The sequence below is a fragment of the Centropristis striata genome, chromosome 19 (genome assembly GCF_030273125.1).
Source record: "Centropristis striata isolate RG_2023a ecotype Rhode Island chromosome 19, C.striata_1.0, whole genome shotgun sequence".
In the NCBI taxonomy this organism is placed as follows: domain Eukaryota; kingdom Metazoa; phylum Chordata; class Actinopteri; order Perciformes; family Serranidae; genus Centropristis; species Centropristis striata.
In genome coordinates, this window is record NC_081535.1 from 25,163,433 (window position 1) to 25,182,145 (window position 18,713).

The window sequence follows — 18,713 nt, forward strand, 5'->3', positions numbered from 1 at the left end:
GGGATAAGATTTGGTCATTATTATTACCCTCACAAAACCACTCACTGTGATTCTCTGTGTAGTATGTGCTTTTTGTTGGGGTAGTATTTCTGACCACAGGGACTTCATAAGTCTCAAATGTTTGGTATTTGGGATTTTTAGTGAGGAATCCTTGAGAAAATATAACTGCTCACTGTGAGTCTTTAATATTGGCCCAACTGGAGCATTGGCTTGAATTTGAAATCCGTAAGTGCTACTTGTTGGGGCAGTTGAACATGGCAAATGCTACACATTGATGATGATAACAAATGTAATTCAGATCACATTAAGACCACCTCAAATGCAGACACTGATGCTTCTTGTGTACATAAGTGCTTCTCTTTGTGGTTGTCTTGGTTGTGTGTTCCTCATCCAACATATTTTAAGTGAGATACACAATTCAGCTTTAGTATGTGTCTGTGATTAAATAAAACGTGCATTAAAGTTGGTTTAAAATTATACACTGGATTACTATGTAAACATTATGTAGATTTGATTTCTAGACATGCAGTCTCAGAAGCTGCCCAGGGTGTTATCACAGAATGGGCCCATAACTGTATAAATTCAGTGCTAAATGTGGTTCTTTGTATTTCTTTAAGGTATTTACATTGATGCTGCAACTACAGTGCAAAGTGTTGCATAGAGAAAATGAATTGCAGTCAAATTGATCACTCATCAGCTACCAACGGCATGCAAACGTTCAAGAGGACTGTTCTCACTTATTGAAGCCATTGTTCACTTTCAACTGGAAAGACCATTGAAACCTCGTCAGAAAAGAAGGAGGAGTTATGTGTAAATGGTTTAATTCCATATTTAAGATGGAAACAAATGTTGTAGATACACCACTTCCATTGCTACGAGGACATAACGCAGAAGATAAGCTACACATTGATGATGATAACAAATACCATCCAAATCACTGATGTTACCACGACGACTCAGAGGTAGTTGTCTACCTCCTAGTACAGTCGAAATGCCTACTGCGCTTCTGTCCTAACAGCCTCTTTGTAAAGCCAAAGGGGTTGGCTATGAAGGAACTTTGCTTCCTGGCTCTCTCAGTCCTACGCCTCCTGTGCCATTCCTCTCTACGTAGGGTCATGAGCTTCTTCTGGATGGTGTGTCGGAGCTCATCAAGAGGTGGCTTCTCCTCTTTGAATTCAAATGTTTTAGTTAACATCTTTGTTATTGAACTAGCTCATAAAATCATTACTACTGAGGGCTACAGGAATCATCATTATTAGTCATTTCCATTATTTTTACTGCTATTATTACAGATACTATCAATATTATTATTCCATAATGGTCACTGCCAAAATTGAAAAACTAATCATGATTAGTTATATACTTCTGTTGTTATTACTGCAACTATTGATGATACTACTGTTGTACGTTTGATTCTATTATATTCACTGCCAACACTACTACAATAATTCATCACAGACATCACTGTAATGTTTCTTTAGTGTTATTATTGTTGTTGCTGTGAATCTCTATCTCTCTCCCCCTCTCAATCTCCCCCTCCCCTTCCCTTCTCACATTCTATGCAATGAATGACTATGTTGATATGTACAAACATCTACACTGTAAAAAAAAAAAAACTGTTGTTTTTATGGTAAAAAAAACGGCAGCTGTTGTTGCCAGAACTTTACCGTAATAAATACGGTAGAACTTATTTTAATATTACGGTAAAAAGATATTGGCACTGTTGATTTCCCGTTTAAGATTGCCATTTAATTCCATTTTTTACTGTAAAAGGTTTTTCCATCAAAAGAAATGCTGTTCTGCCATATAACTATCAATATTATTATTCCATAATGGTCACTGCCAAAATTGAAAAACTAATCATGATTAGTTATATACTTCTGTTGTTATTACTGCAACTATTGATGATACTACTGTTGTACGTTTGATTCTATTATGTTCACTGCCAACACTACTACAATAATTCATCACAGACATCACTGTAATGTTTCTTTAGTGTTATTCTTGTTGTTGCTGTGAATCTCTATCTCTCTCCCCCTCTCAATCTCCCCCTCCCCTTCCCCTCTCACATTCTATGCAATGAATGACTATGTTGATATGTACAAACATCTACACTGTAAAAAAAAAAAAAAACTGTTGTTTTTATGGTAAAAAAAACGGCAGCTGTTGTTGCCAGAACTTTACCGTAATAAATACGGTAGAACTTATTTTAATATTACGGTAAAAAGATATTGGCACTGTTGATTTCCCGTTTAAGATTGCCATTTAATTCCATTTTTTACTGTAAAAGGTTTTTCCATCAAAAGAAATGCTGTTCTGCCATATAACTTTATGTACTTTATAATATAATGCTGCATGAATTAAAGATTTTACCATTAAATATTACAGTGTTTTTTTTGTTAGAGATATGGTGTTTAGTACATTTAACAGTGAGAAAAAGTATTTTTTACAAAAGGTAAACGCAAAAATTACAATGGTGGCTTGTATATTGGCCAGTTCAAAACTATGATAATCAATAACTCTGCTAACTGTTTTTAATGTTTCTGCATGTGTTTTGTCTGTACTGTTTCGTGTTTTCTCTGTACTCTGTTTTGTGTTTTCCCTGTACTCTGACATCATTGCAAATGAGGGGTTGCCCTCAATGATTCCTCGAGAAAATAAATAAAGGATAAATGAATATATATATATATATATTACATTAAATACATATTAGAGTGTATTTTACAGTGGTGTAATGTATTTTTCAAAAAAACATAACTGTAAAAAATACTGTTTTGGCTGATGTATACATTTACAGTGTTTCATTGTTACTGAAACTGAATTAACTCATTTATCATTTTACGGTGTTTTACTGTCGGTTTAGCAGTTTTTCACCGTAAGATCTAAAGACATTTTTTACAGTGTATTTCACATGTGTAAAAACATTTTTAGATGAGTTTTTCCTTAACCAATGTGTGTGTTAAAGGACAGATGGTGTCACATCGTGCACAGACTGTAAAGCCCTTCTAAGATATTGAATCTCACTTCAAAGTAAATTGAAAGTGGGCAGCGTTAGTTTTAAATGTTTATTTTTTTTGTTTTTTATTGTGAACAAAAAAAATCACAAGGGAAATACATTTGACTGAAACAATTGAATATGAAGGCAATCGGATGAATATATGTTGAAAGTACATCAAAATAGACATTGTTGTCAGAACATGTTGGCACTGTTTAAAGATATAGTGACAGTGCCCAAGCTACCCTGGACAACTATTGTCGCAGACACATTACGTTGAATTTTACAAGTCAATGCAATAATCAGTGTCCTGCACTGATTACAAACAGTAACACCTTGAATACAAATAACTAAATGCAATATACAGTCTCAGAACTTTTCTAATGAAGACATAATAACAATGATAGAGAACTGAAACAAAGCTCTTCAACAGATAATGAGGACTATTGTAATGATGTGCCAATGAAGCCTCATGAACCATTGTCATTATTTTCTGAGCCCACTAGATGGTGCTATTGGTTTAAAGAAAAAAGCTGAAGCTATGGTAATTGAGTGTGATCATCTCTTTGTTGAACAGAGAGCACCATCTAGTGGTCTCAGAAAATAATGAAAATGGTTCATGAGGCTTCACTGGCACATCACTAAACTATTGTATGGCTCTATTAAAGCAACAAAATGAATACATTGAACAGTAAAAAGTAAAAAAAAAAAAAAAAAAGCTTTTAATTTTTTGTAACATGTGAGGTACTGGTTTACCTTGCCTATATAACTTTAAGTAGCACCTTAAATATTGAAATCTGTAGCACACTGCTTCATTCATTCCAGTCATGCTGCAGTGAAATGAGAGAAATAATCATGACCAAATTGTTCCCAAGTTGATTATCAAGACTGACTGTGTCAATGCCAGATTCACTGGCTGTCTGAACAGTCCTATCTGCCCCATAGACTGTAAACATATGGACTGAAGATCACTGAAGAGCTGAAATAAAGCTCAAGTGGGCAATTCCAGTGGCTGCAGCCTTCGCCATCTTGGCAGTGTCAATGCCCCCTTACTCCGAGGTAATAAAAAAAGGGGGCAAAGTGGTGAGGTGAGCTGAATGCAGTGTCAATTTCAGTGCTGTAGACCACTATCCCCGATGTATGATAAAAAGCAATGAGACTACAAAGACACACACAAAAGACAGAGTTCTTGATGGGGAAAAAAGACACAAAAGAAAGAGTTTTTGATGTGAGATCAGGGATGTAGCTTAGCTGGATGCAGCTAAGATAAGTACTCTAAAACTACAAAAGGGCAGTCTGTGGCCTTAGTAATTGGGCTTGTTGCTGGTTCGAATCCCAGGACTGACAGGTCAAGGACTGGAGTGCCATTGAGCAAAGCAACTAACACCCCCACGCAGCTCCACTGCTCCTTGCATGTGTGTAAATATACGGATGGGTTAGATGCAGAGGTTGAATATCCCCATTGTGGGATTAATAAAATAATAAAAAATAATACATACTGCCAACTACATCAGAGCCTCCATTTCTGCAGCATATCTTCTAAACATTACCTTAATGTAATGTTAATATAGTTATACTTTAATATTTTATTTTCTTGAAATGAGGTGGAATGGGAGAAAGGCCAGACCATCATGTGGAGCCAACAACAGAAATGTTAAGATCATGTGATAGGATGGTCTTACCAGGCTAAGCAATCCCAGGTTGCCATAGGTATTCCACTATCGTCGTAGTTTTAAGCAGGAAATTAACTTTGTCAATTAATTGTGTAAAATGTGTTGTCTAGTCTTCGTAAGTTAAGATGTCAATGTAAACTAGTCAATGCTGACTTTTGGTTTTACTCTGGACAAGGACAGGGGTCTCGTGGGTGAAATATTCGGAACACTTGTTCTCTAATATTGCTATGGATGGATTTACATTAAGTTAGTTGAAAGCCTGGTATGTCCAATATAGATGGTAAAGAGTGCCTTGTGTGTCACTATCAGATGCCTAGGGCTGTGACATAGCACTGGTATTTGATGACCATGGAATGACAACAGTAAACAGCAGGAAATGTAATGATCTCAGTATTAAAACTAGGTATAGCCAGTCAGTGGCTTAATGCATGTCTCAACTTCCCTATTAAGCAAGGTATTGCTTGATTTGTGCTTCTTCTTTTTACCCAAGACAACAAATAGTACTTGCACCAGTCTAGTAATTCTGTGTGCACTGGTAACTACAGCACTTCATGCTGTACTATAGCGCATTACACAGACTTGGACATTTCCCCCTTGACAGGTCAGGGCAGCAGTACTGCTCCTCTGAGATCCAGAGTGGAGTTGGGTTTTTTGGTTTTGGGGCCATTGTCTGGGGAAGAAGCTTTGTCAGAACTGAATTTAATCATGATCCAAACGAAAATATGATCGTAGCTGGCAGTGACTTTTGCAAGAGTTTGATGTATTTATACAGTATGGTTTTAGAGTCATGTTAATAAAATACACCAGCCGTATATATATATATATAAAAACAGAATGGGCAAAATCTGCCCACTGCTCTTCACGGGTTCAGCAGATGTAGTGTATTCACTTATTAGGCAGAACAGCCAAAAAAATCCATGCCAATGCTGCGGGGGTAGCCTTCCATCGTCCTTAAAGCCAAGGGGTCAAACTTCCAATAGTGCAGCCCACTCAGAAAATTGGCATAGCCTGTCATAGGGTGAGAGAAGGCAACAGTCATTAGACCAGAGGCAAAGAAAACTAATGTGAAAGTTAAATTGTAGCATTGAACCTTTGATCCCATTTCTCACCATATCTGTCCCGAAAGGCTGCATCAATATGGCTGGGAACTCCTCCCCACTTGTGCATGCTGCGAGGGTGCACATCATCGACTCGATTCTCCTGAGGATTGAAGGGCCAGTAAGCAGTTGACTTGAAGAGGTAGACTTTCTCGATGTGGTTATCTTCCCACTTCAAAGCTGCTTGGATATCTGTAATAGGAAGTCCCAGCTGCTGCACAGGATCTGGTCCTGTAATCTTCCTCTCTGCATCAAACACCCAGTAGCTATCACCTGTTGTGGTAAAAAGATATGAATATAAGCCAACATTTTATTTACTTTATATGCCATATCCTACTGTCAATATTCTTTTTTAAATTCAGGACACAACATTTACACCTGCCAATAATTCTTCATAAGTAATAATATGATTTTTTTGTGAATAATAATGTATTTCTTTCACATTTTATTTTGTTATTGAGCCCACTGGTTTTGCTCAGTTGCAGATTGTAGATGTTTCAATTTACTGACTGATTCTAGTTATTTTTTCCCTTTTTGTTGACATATACAATATGCTCTCCATTGTGGAAAGCGGTTCTCTTTTAACATTGGTTTCCATATCTCACTATAGGACAAGCTGTGCTGTCCTCCAGAAGCTGTTTAATAATGTTACAAATGACACAATGTTACCATCTCCGTCTAAAACATATTGCTCTTAGAAGCTACATCTCAGACGTGTGGTAGGCAAAGCAGTTCTCTTCAGTGTACTGAATCATTAGAATCACTTCATTAAAATTATCCACAAAAAAAGATTAATTCAACAAATCTTTCAGTACTTAACTGAAGCTATTACTGCATATCAGAACTCACTGAGCTGAAATACGGCCAAGCGTAAGTCCTGCTCGCTAAAGACTGAGAACAATTGTTTGTGAACGAGCTAAGAAATTAGTTGGATAAAGAGAGTGGGTGAGCTTGATCGAATGCGACTCTCACAGGACTCCTGTTCATTATGATGTTGCCATCTTGTGTGTTGTGTTGGCGAGTTTTCTTTGCAGTTTTACTCTCCATTTTATCAAAAGCTTTGCTCCAGAAGTGTTCTAAGGACATCCCATACACTACTGACTGTGTATTGGACCAGTCAATTATGGAAGTCAGGGTATTTTGCACTGAAAATGCAGGGGCTCACACCAAACACTGCTACTTGGTCTGTATCACCAGTCCTATTCTAATCACTCTAATCCTCCTTCTCAACCAGCATCACTGCTGCAAAGAGTGCTTTTTACAATGACAACGTCAACAGGAAACTCCACCTCGTCCTTTAAATCACTACTCAACACTCCGCCTCCTCCTCCTACCTGCCTTACCGCTGATACATTTGCATCATTCTTTACAGGCAAAGTGGCAGCAATCAGCAGCCAATTCTCTGACGAGCTGACTCTCCAGCCGACTCCTAACACTGTGACATATAGAAGTCCTACTATATGTCTCTCTGTATCTCAGCTTGGTGGCACTGAATCAGTTGCTAGCACCTAATTTTTTTTGCTTTACACCCCTCTCCGAGAGTGAGGTATCCAAACTGTTGACATGTCTTCCGGAAAGTTTTTATGTATTTTTTGTAATATTTTTGATGGATACTTCTGTGGAGGGAATAGTTTATTTAATGGAGGAGCTTCTTTCATTGAAACGGAGCAAGTCTGGAGGACACCATCACCCTATTCCAGCTCAGTTGAAGTGGTGTTTTCGTGGTTGCTGTGCTGGTGCAAAAGTTAAGGCTCGGAAATGGAGATATAAGCCTTTTCTGCCGTCAGTCATCATGGGGAATGTCAACTCTGTACCCAACAAGACTGATGAACTGGAGATACTGGGGAAAACTCAGAAAGTATACCGTGAGTGTAGTCTCTTGTGTTTTACTGAAACATGGTTGAATCAAAACATCTCAGATTCCAATGTGGATCTACCTGGCTTCACTCTCATAAGATCAGACAGATGCTAAAGCTAGTGGCAAGAAGAAAGGTGGGGGCTTGGCTTTATTTGTGAACCAGAGATGGTGCAGTCCTGCACATGTTACTGTCAATGAGAAGATGTGCTGTCCAGACATTGAATTATTGGCAGTTAGTATGAGACCATATTATGTACCAAGGGAGTTCAGTCATATCATAACAATACTTGTGTACATTCCACCCAAGGCAACTGCTGAAGTTCCATGTGAAGTTCTACATGACCTCGTTGCTAGGATACAGACTAAACACCGAGATGCATTCTTGATCATATCAGGGGACTTTAATCATGTTTCCCTCACCTCTCACCTGACTGGATTTACACAGTTCGTTAATTGTCCCACCAGAGAAAATAAAACCCTTGATCTGCTGTATGCTGATTTCAAACAAGCTTACAGAGCTACTGCCATGCCCCCAATAGGAAAATCGGACCACAACTTAGTTCTTCTGGAGACTTGTTACAAACCCTGTGTGTGGAGGCAGCCTCCAACTAAACTCATAGTCAGAAAATGGACACCAGAGGCAACTGAGGCTCTTAAGGACTGCTTTGAATGTACAGACTGGAATGTGTTGCTGGAAACAGAGGAGACCAGTATGGACATTGACAGACAGTTACTGATTACATCAACCTCTGTAGAGACAGAGTCATACCCACTAGGACTGTACGCTCTTTCCACAATAACAAACCTTGGATTACTAGTGATTTAAAGGCAATCCTCAATGAGAAGAAGGCAGCTTTTAGAGATGGTGACAAAGCACAGCTCAAACTAGTACAACATAAGTTGAAGAAGAGATTAAAGATGGCAAAGGTGGAATACAAGAAGAAACTGGAGAGAAATTTACAGAACAGCAACATCCATGAAATGTGGAGAGGAATCAACACCATCTCTGGCTACAACAACAAGAAAAGACAGCCAGTGGCGGGTGATGTAGAAAGAGCTGATGAATTCAACCAGTTCTTCAAAAATCAAATCAATCAAATCAAATGGGTGAGGCCGCTGTATTGAATCTATTGATGTAGCCGTTCTTCTACATGCTTGTTGGACCCAATACCAACAAACCTTTTCCAATCCATTAGCCCTACCATCACGCCAGCTATCACACATGTGATAAATGCATCAATGTCCTCCAACACTTTTCCCACCGCATTCAAAGCGGCTCAGGTAACACCTCTACTCAAGAAATCCTCTCTCAACCCTGCTAAAGTGGAGAACTATTGTCCTGTCTCACTTCTTCCATTCCTATCCAAAACTATTGAACGGGCGGTTGCTAAACAACTCTGATAATTCCTCCTACAGAACGATCTTCTTGATCCAAATCAATCTGGTTTCAAGAGCAGTCACTAGACTGAAACTTCTCTGTTGTATGTGACAGAAGCCTTAAAAGAAGCAAGAGCAGCAGCAAAGTCCTCTGTCCTCATTCTGCTTGACTTATCAGCTGCCTTTGACACAGTTAACCATCACATCCTCCTGTCTACTTTCTCTAAAATGGGCATCTCTGGCATGGCTCTTTCCTGGTTTGAATCCTACCTGACAGGACGCTCATTCGGTGTATCCTGGCTTGGACAGTTGTCCAATTCGCATCACCTCACCACAGAGGTCCCCAAGGGCTCAGTGCTAGGGCCCCTGCTATTCGCTATCTACATCACCTCCCTGGGTCAGGTTTTCTGCTAAAAATCAGACCTTTCCTAACTCAACATGCCACTCGACTCCTGACACAAGCTGTCGTCATCTCAAGACTTGACTACTGTAATGCCCTCCTGTCAGCCTGCACAGTAAAACCCCTTCATATCATCCAGAACACGGCGGCGCGCCTGGTCTACAACCAGCCAAAAAGGTCACATGTCACACCGCTGCTCATCAAGCTCCACTGGCTACCTGTTGCAGCCCGCATCAAATTCAAATCTCTAATGCTGGCCTATAAAGTTGTCTCTGGTACCACACCTACCTACTTGAACGCCATGATACAGACATATGCTACCTCACGACTGTTGCACTCCTCCAATGAACGGCGCCTGGCTCTGTCACCCGTTCATTGAAGGCAATTCAAACTCTTCGCATTTGTTTTTCCCCATTGGTGGAACGCACTACCAGTACCTACCAGAGCAGGGGCATCCCTCTCTACCTTTAAAAAACTCCTGAAGACCCAGCTGTTCAGAGAGTAACTTCTCTCCTTGCACCACACGACAATTCTACTCCTTAAGAATTCTACTCTTAAAGAATCATCACTAGCACTTAGTGCTGCACTCTTATTGCACTATACCTTGATTGTTTCCCTTTTCTGTAAATCGCTTTTGATAAAAGTGTCTGCTAAATGACGAAATGTAAATGTAACATGTTAACTGAAATACAACCTCAATTTCAGGGAAGTTGGGGCGTTGTGTAAAACATAAATAAAGACGGAATTAAAATTTAGAATTCTGAGTATATTTGCAATCACAAACATTTGAACATAACATAGTAAACTGTCTTTGTTCAGTTTTCTGTTGAATAGAAGTCACAATTGATTACAAAATGATGTCACTGTTGAAATTGTAACTTGCTATAATAGCTAATAGTAATGAGCACACTTTCGCATCATAACCAACCTTGGAAGAACCAGATGTTGCCGGACTTATCTTCATATGCAGCATCAATTTGGTCAGGAATGCCTCTCCAGTGGCGTGAAGCCAAGGCTGGATAGCCAGCTTGTAGCTGCCCATCACGGATACGCCAAACATATCGAGACCTAAAGAAGAACAGTTCTCCCCTGATCATGGACACGGCATTAAAGTTTGTTCTGCAGGCATCTGGCTGGGGTACAAAAACATACACAGCAAAGATATTTTTGTCTTTGGACTAATATGTGGATTTAATACAAAATTGGTGGAATTGGAAAATATAGTGCATCTAGCTTTGAGGTCCGTTTCAAGTACTATTGTCTCACCATTCCCATGTCAATCTCATTGGTCTCGGTCATCTCAGGCGGTGTGTGCCGAGGGGGACCATACAAATACTGGATGCCCCTTTTGTCATCCTCACTAAGCTGCAGAGGGTAGGAGTCACTGTAGAAAGGACACATCACAGCATCAGGCTCCAGGGAGTGCTGTAGGCCAAGCGCATGGCCAAACTCATGAGCTGCCACATGTGACAGATCTGTGCCTAAACAGAACAATATAGGATAAAGGAACAGTGAGGCTAAAATTAGTAGCTGTATCTGTTTGTCTTTAGTGATATCAAAGGAACACAAACAGGTGCAGCTTTAAAGAAAACCTTTTAAAATCAGGTCAGTCAACATAAAACAAGATCTCCATTCACCTCAAAGTATTTCAAATGTGCTTACCAACATCGTTGCCCACTATCCAATGCTCATCATAGTCAAAGTGGACTTCACCCTCTCTGAGTGTCCTGGGAAAAAAGGCGTGGGCAAGGATTCCTCCAGGGCCATCGAATGGTAAGTTATCCCCATGCCAGTACCTACACAAACACTTCTTTTATTGTACACAAGCAATTTTACATTTATTGTCACATATCTGAAGCTACAGTATTTCTGTATGCTTAGCATGTTGGAAATCCAGGTGGGAGAATAAAAGAAAAATAATTTAATACTGCATCATTTACGAATTAAAAAATGCTCATTTTAAATGTTCACACAGGTGATATCCCAGAGCTATTAGCAGTACATTCCTCCCTTTTATGAAGCAGTTAAACAAACCTGTGCTGTGTAAATACTAAATTGTTTACTTAAGCATCACTCTACCAAAAAAATAAAAAATAAAATTTAAATCCGTAACGTCTGAAAAAAAAGGCAGAAAGGCTAATACATACTCCGCAAGAACAGATAAATGTGTTCTCTCTCCCAGGGCTGCAAGGAACGTATTTCATTCTTGCAGCCCTGGGAGAGAGAACAAATTTCTCTGTTCTTGACATACCATCTGGGCAGAACTTTTTTTCTTGTGTAGTGTCCGACAACTATTATGGGATTGGTTAGAATTTTGAATTTGACTTTTGCACTTTCTGCAGCACACGTGAAGTCTCTCATGTGTACGAGCGTACAAATTAAGCGGAGAGTTGTGGTCGTGAATGTCCTGAAACAACCGTTGTTGTTGTTTACATGATGCCACCGATACCACTAAGCTGTCAGCAGCAAACTGAAAAGGCAACCACGTGGAGGGCTGAGAAATGACCAATCATAAGAGGGCCGGGGTCAGCCTTGGTCTCCACCCCCAATGTGTCAAAAGTCCTTGGTTCAAGCGAGCAGAGCTCCACCGCGAGCTAGCACGGGGGAGAGAGAGAGTGTTGTTGTGCATGTTGCTGTTGTCTTTTTACTTGCGCGCGCCTGAATCTGCTTCACTCGGTTGCTGAATATGTGGGCGAAGATGAAACAAATGCGCGTGGCAGTTGAAATCTGCACGTGTGAAACAAAATAATTTATGCGTGCAGAGATATCTGCGTGTGTGCAGATGTGTCATCGCTCACGCGACTTTTAACTCAAATATGACGCCATACATGTCTTGTTATTATAAAAAATTTAATTAAATACTCTTAATGTGATAATTTAAGACTTCTATCATAACATATACATGTTATGTGTATGTGTATATATACATATACACATACATCTCTTTTATTTGTCTTTATTTTAATAACTTCTTCATATATTTTAGGAAAGAAGCATCAAGACTTGATGAGAAGGTTTCAAGCTCCTGCAGTGGGTGATTTTTTCATGCGGACGAGCAATGCAAACAGCAACGCTACATCAACTACAGCAACCAGAAGTGTAGAGAATGCCAGTACAGTGGAAGCAGCCCGTGAAGATGCGACAGGACTTGCTCCTCCACCATCCAGAGGGTCCTTGAATCAACATCTGACAACCAGCAAGCCCACAAGTACCATAAAGTAATTTGTTAGCTCAAATCCAACGCTTAAAGAAGAAATATGCTGGGCAACAAAGTTGTGAATAGTCACTATTCCTACAAATCTTGTGAGGATGTAGGGGACATTTTCCAGGCCATGTTTCCTGACAGTGACATAGCAAAGCAGTTTACTTGTGGGGAGAGAAAAGTGGCATACCTCACCACATTTGGAATTGCCCCTCATTTCTCTTCCCTAATGAAGGCCAAAGCCAAGAAAGAGTCAGGTTTTGTACTACTCTTTGATGAGAATCTTAATAGGGAAATGAAGAACTGCCAGCTTGACATGCACGTGAGATTCTGGAATGATAGCAAAGTTAACTCAAGGTATCTGACATCAGTTTTCATGGGCCATCACACTGCAGAGCAAATGAATGAGAGGATTGAAAAAGTGTGTTGAGACATAGGCTTCCAGAACTTGATTCAGCTGTCCATGGATGGCCCAAATGTGAATTGGAAGCTCTTCTCATTGGCCCAACAGAACATTGAAGAACAAACAGGCAAGAAAAAGTGCTCTGTCAAACCTTAAATGGCTATTCAAAGATGTCCCATCACGTAGGGAGGACTACACAGAAGTCACTGGTTCCACATCCTTCCCTCTGGACTTTTGTAATCATCGATGGCTGGAAAATGTGGAGGTGGCTGAGCATGCAGTTGAAATTTTGCCCTCTCTTAAAGTGTATATCAGTGCTGCGAAAGCAAAAACTGTAAAAGGAACCATCCACAAAATCTTTTAAAACAGCTCAAATGATTGTGCAGGATGACCTCTTTCCAGCAAAGCTCAACTTATGGTGACTAAGGAAATCACACCATTTTTAAAGTTGTATCAGACGAACAAACCCATGTTGCCATTTATGTGTGGTGATCTCACCAATATGCTGAGGGGTCTAATGGAAAAGTTTATTAAGCCGAGTGTCATGAAGAATGCCACTACGCCTGTAAAGCTTCTTCAAGTCAACTATACTGACCCAGTCAACCACATGGATGTAACCAAACTGAGAACTGGCTTTGTCACACAGCGAGCCCTCGAGGAACACATGAAGAAAAACTCAGGAGCTGAGAAGGTGAGGCTGGAATTCAGGTAGAACTGCAAGCTGTTTTTGCTGAAGATGGTCTCAAGCTTTGTGAAAAGGCACCACTGAAATATCCGCTTGTGAGAAGCCTGTTTGTTCTGGATCCAAGGATGCTCCTCCAGAGCAAAGAAGTAAGCATCTGAAATCTCAAAATGAAATGAAATGAAAAGCATCTCAAAATGAACCACCATTCTCCGGCTTCTTGTGGAAAGTGGCCGCATTGAAGAGAAACGCTGTGATGACATTCTAAGGGAGTTTGGCCATTTTTATGACCACAATCTTGTGTCTGCGTCAGACTCCTTCAGTAACTTCAACCCACAAGGTTAACCTTCCACTTTGAAACAGGGCTCTGATTACACTGAAATGACCCAGTCATTTTTTTGTGTATTCACTGTTTCACTGTGAGACATTTATCTTTTTTATATAATCTCTGCAGATTAAAAAGTCCATTCCAAACAGATAATTTTAATGTTGTTTTGTAGATGCTGGCGTCACATGCTGACTATTTAAATGTCAGTTTTTGTCTTTGATCATTTTCTTCCATGCTACTGAAAATTAGATTTCAAATATGTCTATTTTCTTTGTTACAATTCTTCAGGATGACAGTGATGCCAGGAGGGAGTCCCTCATTAAAGCACTCTGCATCTATGTAAACGAGAATCCAGATGTACTGGTGCAGGAGTACACGGTGAGTGTTTTGTGAGTGGATTGTGGCTTTTCTACATTTCAAAACGTTTTTAGTTGACTAAGCCTGTGATCCTTATCTCATTGCAAAAGTGATTCCAGTACTGACACCAAAAAAAAGGGGGTTCAATCAGGCGAAAAATGTTTCTCTTTTAAGAGTTACATCAGTGTGAAAACACTTCAAATTTGTGATTCTAGTGACAATTTCATAATCTTCTCAAACTGCACTGACACTTTACCTAACAGGGGCAGAATTGGGACTGTGATACAGCCCTAGAGTAAGTCCAGGTTAATAATAATCATTCAGGAACATGAAAACACCTTTCAGAAAAAAATGAGGAGGAGAATTCAATCTTTACATTAAGTTGTAAAGGTTGAAAACTTCTCTTCATTTGATCTGGAAGTTATGTCTGTTTTTTTCTCTCTAAGAAATTGACCATGAATGGCAGCATGGCAGGGCATTCTTTGGCTGCAGTAATCTGCTATGCTTTTTACATGGGTTTAAATAAACCATTAGAATCGCTCTATTTTGTCTTTAACCAGGACTTGACTGAGGCCACTGCACTGAGTGCCATGGAGACCACTCTACATCAGCAGAGAGACGCCAGGCAGTGACTGTTCAGATGTTGGAATCATCATCGAGGGGGTGGTGGTTCTCCAAGATCTGGATAATGTGGCGCTTGCAACAGCCATGCTGTTTGGGCTTTTTTACTCACTGAACATGAAGTATCCGTCACAGCTCCGCTACACGTTCGAAGTGCTGCAAAAGGTGGTAATGGAGTTGGATGCAACTCAACTCTCGAGGAAAGTCCAAAACAAAGACAAAAACAAAAAACCTATTGCTGTGCCACTGTAAGGTTTGGAGAACTGTTCGTAAATGGATACCATCCTTGAATTTCATCTATACTCGTTTGGCATCTGTGCTGGAGACTGGAAAGACTTCAGTTACCTCCTGGCAATAACACCTATAGCAAGAAGTTTATTATGCTTGCAAGATCATTTCATAGGAGATAGTCGTGCTCCTTGTTTCTGAATAACTTCTATATAGAGCAGATCTGATAGGATTATCTGAGGTGTGCTCATGTCTGTTCAGATTGTGAGGCAGGTGTGAACTGGTCACAGCAGGAGCTGGTCTTTGTGTGTAACCTGCTCAAAATATCGGGGAGACATGCCATGTTTGCAGTGTTGTTTTCTAACAGTGTGACTTTGTTGTTCAACTGAATACATTAAACATCTCATTTAACACGAATGCATAAAACATTTGAGTGAAGGGAAGAAGTTGCTTTTAATGTGTTTTACCAGCAAAGGGGTGTAGTTTAAAATCCTCTTGACATTTTCTCCCCGAACTCTTTTGTCAATCAGCCTCAGTTTATCGTCATAAAGTGAACTGCACTGAAAGCACAGCAGGTATTTCATATTAAAAGTACAGACTTTCAGGTCTCTCTAGGTTTTTCCAGGAATAAATGGTTCTATTTCATTCTTAAGCACTGAATATTCCATCTCGCGCATGCGCAGGTCGAGTAGTTATACTAGCAAAGTCATCTATGACCCCTGGATGACCTGGGAACATCTATAAGTTCCGGTGTCACCAGAGGATCTGTTCCTTCTATCTTCTTGCGATTGAGGAACAATGTGATAGCAGGTCAATTGGCTCGCCGCTGGTCGTCTCGTAACCTGAGGGTTGGTGCTTCGGCTATTCGTCCACCAGAGACTGCGGCAAGCCGCTCATTCTTTCAATTGTTGTTCTTTGAACGACCGACGGTGATCTTGCCCTTACGGTTCGTACTGAATTACTCTCACACCTGATGCCCGCTGTCCCCGTCCTCAGTGCCGGCTGACCGATGACCTCCTGGTTAAGGCCTATACTATAGCGGCACACATGGGCCGGATTAGTAACTCGGGAGGTTGATGTCAACAGTGACACTGGCACGCCGCCAAGTCTGGCTGGAGCAGGCCCCTCTATCAGAAGTGTGCCGCCGTACTCTCCGTTCTCCTCGGTGGTTCCGGGTCGCATGTTTGGGCCGGCTGCTCAGCAGGCACTAGAGCGCAGTGCCCAAGTGGACCAGGCCAGCCAGCAGTTTGCCGTCCTTCGTCGGGGCCCTGCTCAGGCACCAAGGTAGATGGACCACTTGCCATCTGGTCCCAACTGCTCTCATCCACCTGCTCGTCCAGGTGCGCAGACAAGGTCCTCCCGCCAGTCAGGGCATTATGACCAGCGCCATTTTTTCAAGTGCCAAGAGGACCGACCCCCAGTGGTCACCCCCCCCAGAGGCTCTAGGGGGCGAGGGGGTCAGACCTGATGCTCAAAGGGCCGGCGTCGGATGCTTCTCTCAGCTGCACATCAGCTACTGGGAGAGGGAGACCACAGACCCTTGGGTGGCATCCACGTTGTCCAAGGGATACACACTGCAGTTCTGACGCCGGCCACCAACTTTCCGTGGGGTCAAAATGTCTGTGGTCAGAGATCCCGAAAAATCCCTCGCCCTCACCAGGGAGCTGGCCTCCCTCTTAGACAAGGGCGCCATCGAGCCTGTCGAATGGCATACACGGCACAGTGGGTTTTATTCAGTGTATTTTTTAATCCCAATGACGGATTCCGGGTTCCGCCCGATCCTGGATCCTGGATCCTGGATGGCAGATGTTCTATTTTCATGTGCCTATTGCTCCACGCCACAGACAGTTCCTGAGGTTCGCATTTCAAGGCAGGGCTTATCAATTCACGGTGTTGTCATCCGGTCTCTCACTGGCCCCTCACATATTAACAAGGTGCATGGCAGCGGCACTCTGTCCCATACAGGCCAGGGGTTTGACGGTCTTGCCATATCTGGACGATTGGCTAATTGTCTCCCCAACTGGGGAGCAGGCAGTCAGGGACACTGCTGTGCTCCTCAGACATGTGAACCAGCTGGGCCTCGCAGGCAATTACTCAAAGAGCAGTCTTGCACCCAGTCAGCAGGTAGATTACCTTGGCATGACCCTCAACTCACTGTTAATGAGAGCCTTCCTTTCCCTTCCCTTTCTCGCAGAATGGTGGAGAACGTTTTGCAACTTGTAGGTTGCTTCCAGAAAGGCAGGGTATTGAGATACGGCCTCTTTCTCAAACTGCTGGGTATGCTGACGGCGGCATCAATGGTGATCCCCCTGGGTCTCCTTTCCCTACGGCCCCTTCAAGTCTGGGTCAACACTCTTCACTTGGATCCCAAGTGGCACAGGGGTAGGAACGTCAGGGTATGCAGCCCTTGCTGTCGAGCCCTGACGCCTTGGAGGAGGAGGGAGTATCTGGTTGAGGGGGTTCCTCTAGGAATGATCCCTGCCCGCCGAGAAGTGGTGGAGACAGATGCCTCTCTACTAGGTTGGGGTGCAGTCTGGCAGCGCGGGACCATCAAGGGCAGATGGAGCGCACAGCACAGGTTGGTACATATAAATGTGATCGAGCTCAGAGCAATTTTCCTTGCATTGCAACATTTTCTCCTGGTATTGAAGGGGCGGCATGTTCTCATCCGCACGGACAGCACCTCAGCAGTATATCACAAAAACCATCAGGGTGGCACCAAGTCCAAGCTGGGTCTGTAGGTGCCAGAGCAGCTCCTTACGTTGGCATTTCCCCAATTACTGAGCCTCAGGGCCGTACACCTCCCAGGAGTTCAGAACAGGGCAGCAGATGTTCTCTCACGCCAAGGGCCGCCACAGGGCGACTGGAGACTCCACACAGAGGTGGTGGAAATCATTTGGAGCCTGTATGGCAGAGCAGAGGTGGACGTTTTTTCCTCAGAAACGTCCATACATTGTCCCCTTTGGTACTCACTGATGGGGAGGACCAGCCATCTGGGACAGGATGCCCTGGCTCATGCTTAGCCAGCCTGCCTTCTATATGCCTTTCCCCCAATTCCACTCATTCGTGTGGCGCTGGAAAGAGTACAATGGGACGGCCACAGACTGTTACTGGTGGCCCCCAACTGGCCAGGGCGGCCATGGTTTCCAGTGCTGCTGAAACTACTCCAGGGGGAGCCATGGCGCCTCCCGAGGAGACGGGACCTTCTCTCTCAGCTGGAGGGACGCATGTGGCATCCGAATCTGGATCGCCTTCAGCTTTGGGTCTGGCCATGGGGGTCCAAGACCCACTTCTGGCATCCGGTGATCAGTCGGTGATTGATACAGTGTTAAATTCCAGTGCCCCCTCCACTAGGTCACTCTATGCTAATAGGTGGAAGCTCTTTTCCCAGTGGTGCCACACACAGGGTGAAGTGCCGGAAACCTGCTCAGCGACCATTTCGGCAGGACATGCCAGAGTGAATGGCCAGACAGTGGGGTCACGCTATCTGGT

At 42.2% G+C, this 18,713-nt stretch overlaps 1 protein-coding gene across 1 annotated transcript in view; it reads right to left on the reverse strand.

Moving 5' to 3' along the window:
* Positions 1–3,719: 3,719 nt before the first annotated feature.
* LOC131991946 (stromelysin-3-like) overlaps positions 3,720–18,713 on the reverse strand; it is a 59,560-nt gene continuing 44,566 nt past the window's right edge. The window contains exons 4-8 of the mRNA XM_059357255.1: positions 11,063–11,196; positions 10,667–10,881; positions 10,329–10,533; positions 5,778–6,038; positions 3,720–5,676 (exon numbers count right to left, since the gene is read on the reverse strand). Coding sequence (XP_059213238.1) covers positions 5,561–5,676; positions 5,778–6,038; positions 10,329–10,533; positions 10,667–10,881; positions 11,063–11,196 — 931 coding nt within the window. The 3' untranslated portion in view covers positions 3,720–5,560. The remainder of the gene's footprint in view (positions 5,677–5,777; positions 6,039–10,328; positions 10,534–10,666; positions 10,882–11,062; positions 11,197–18,713) is intronic.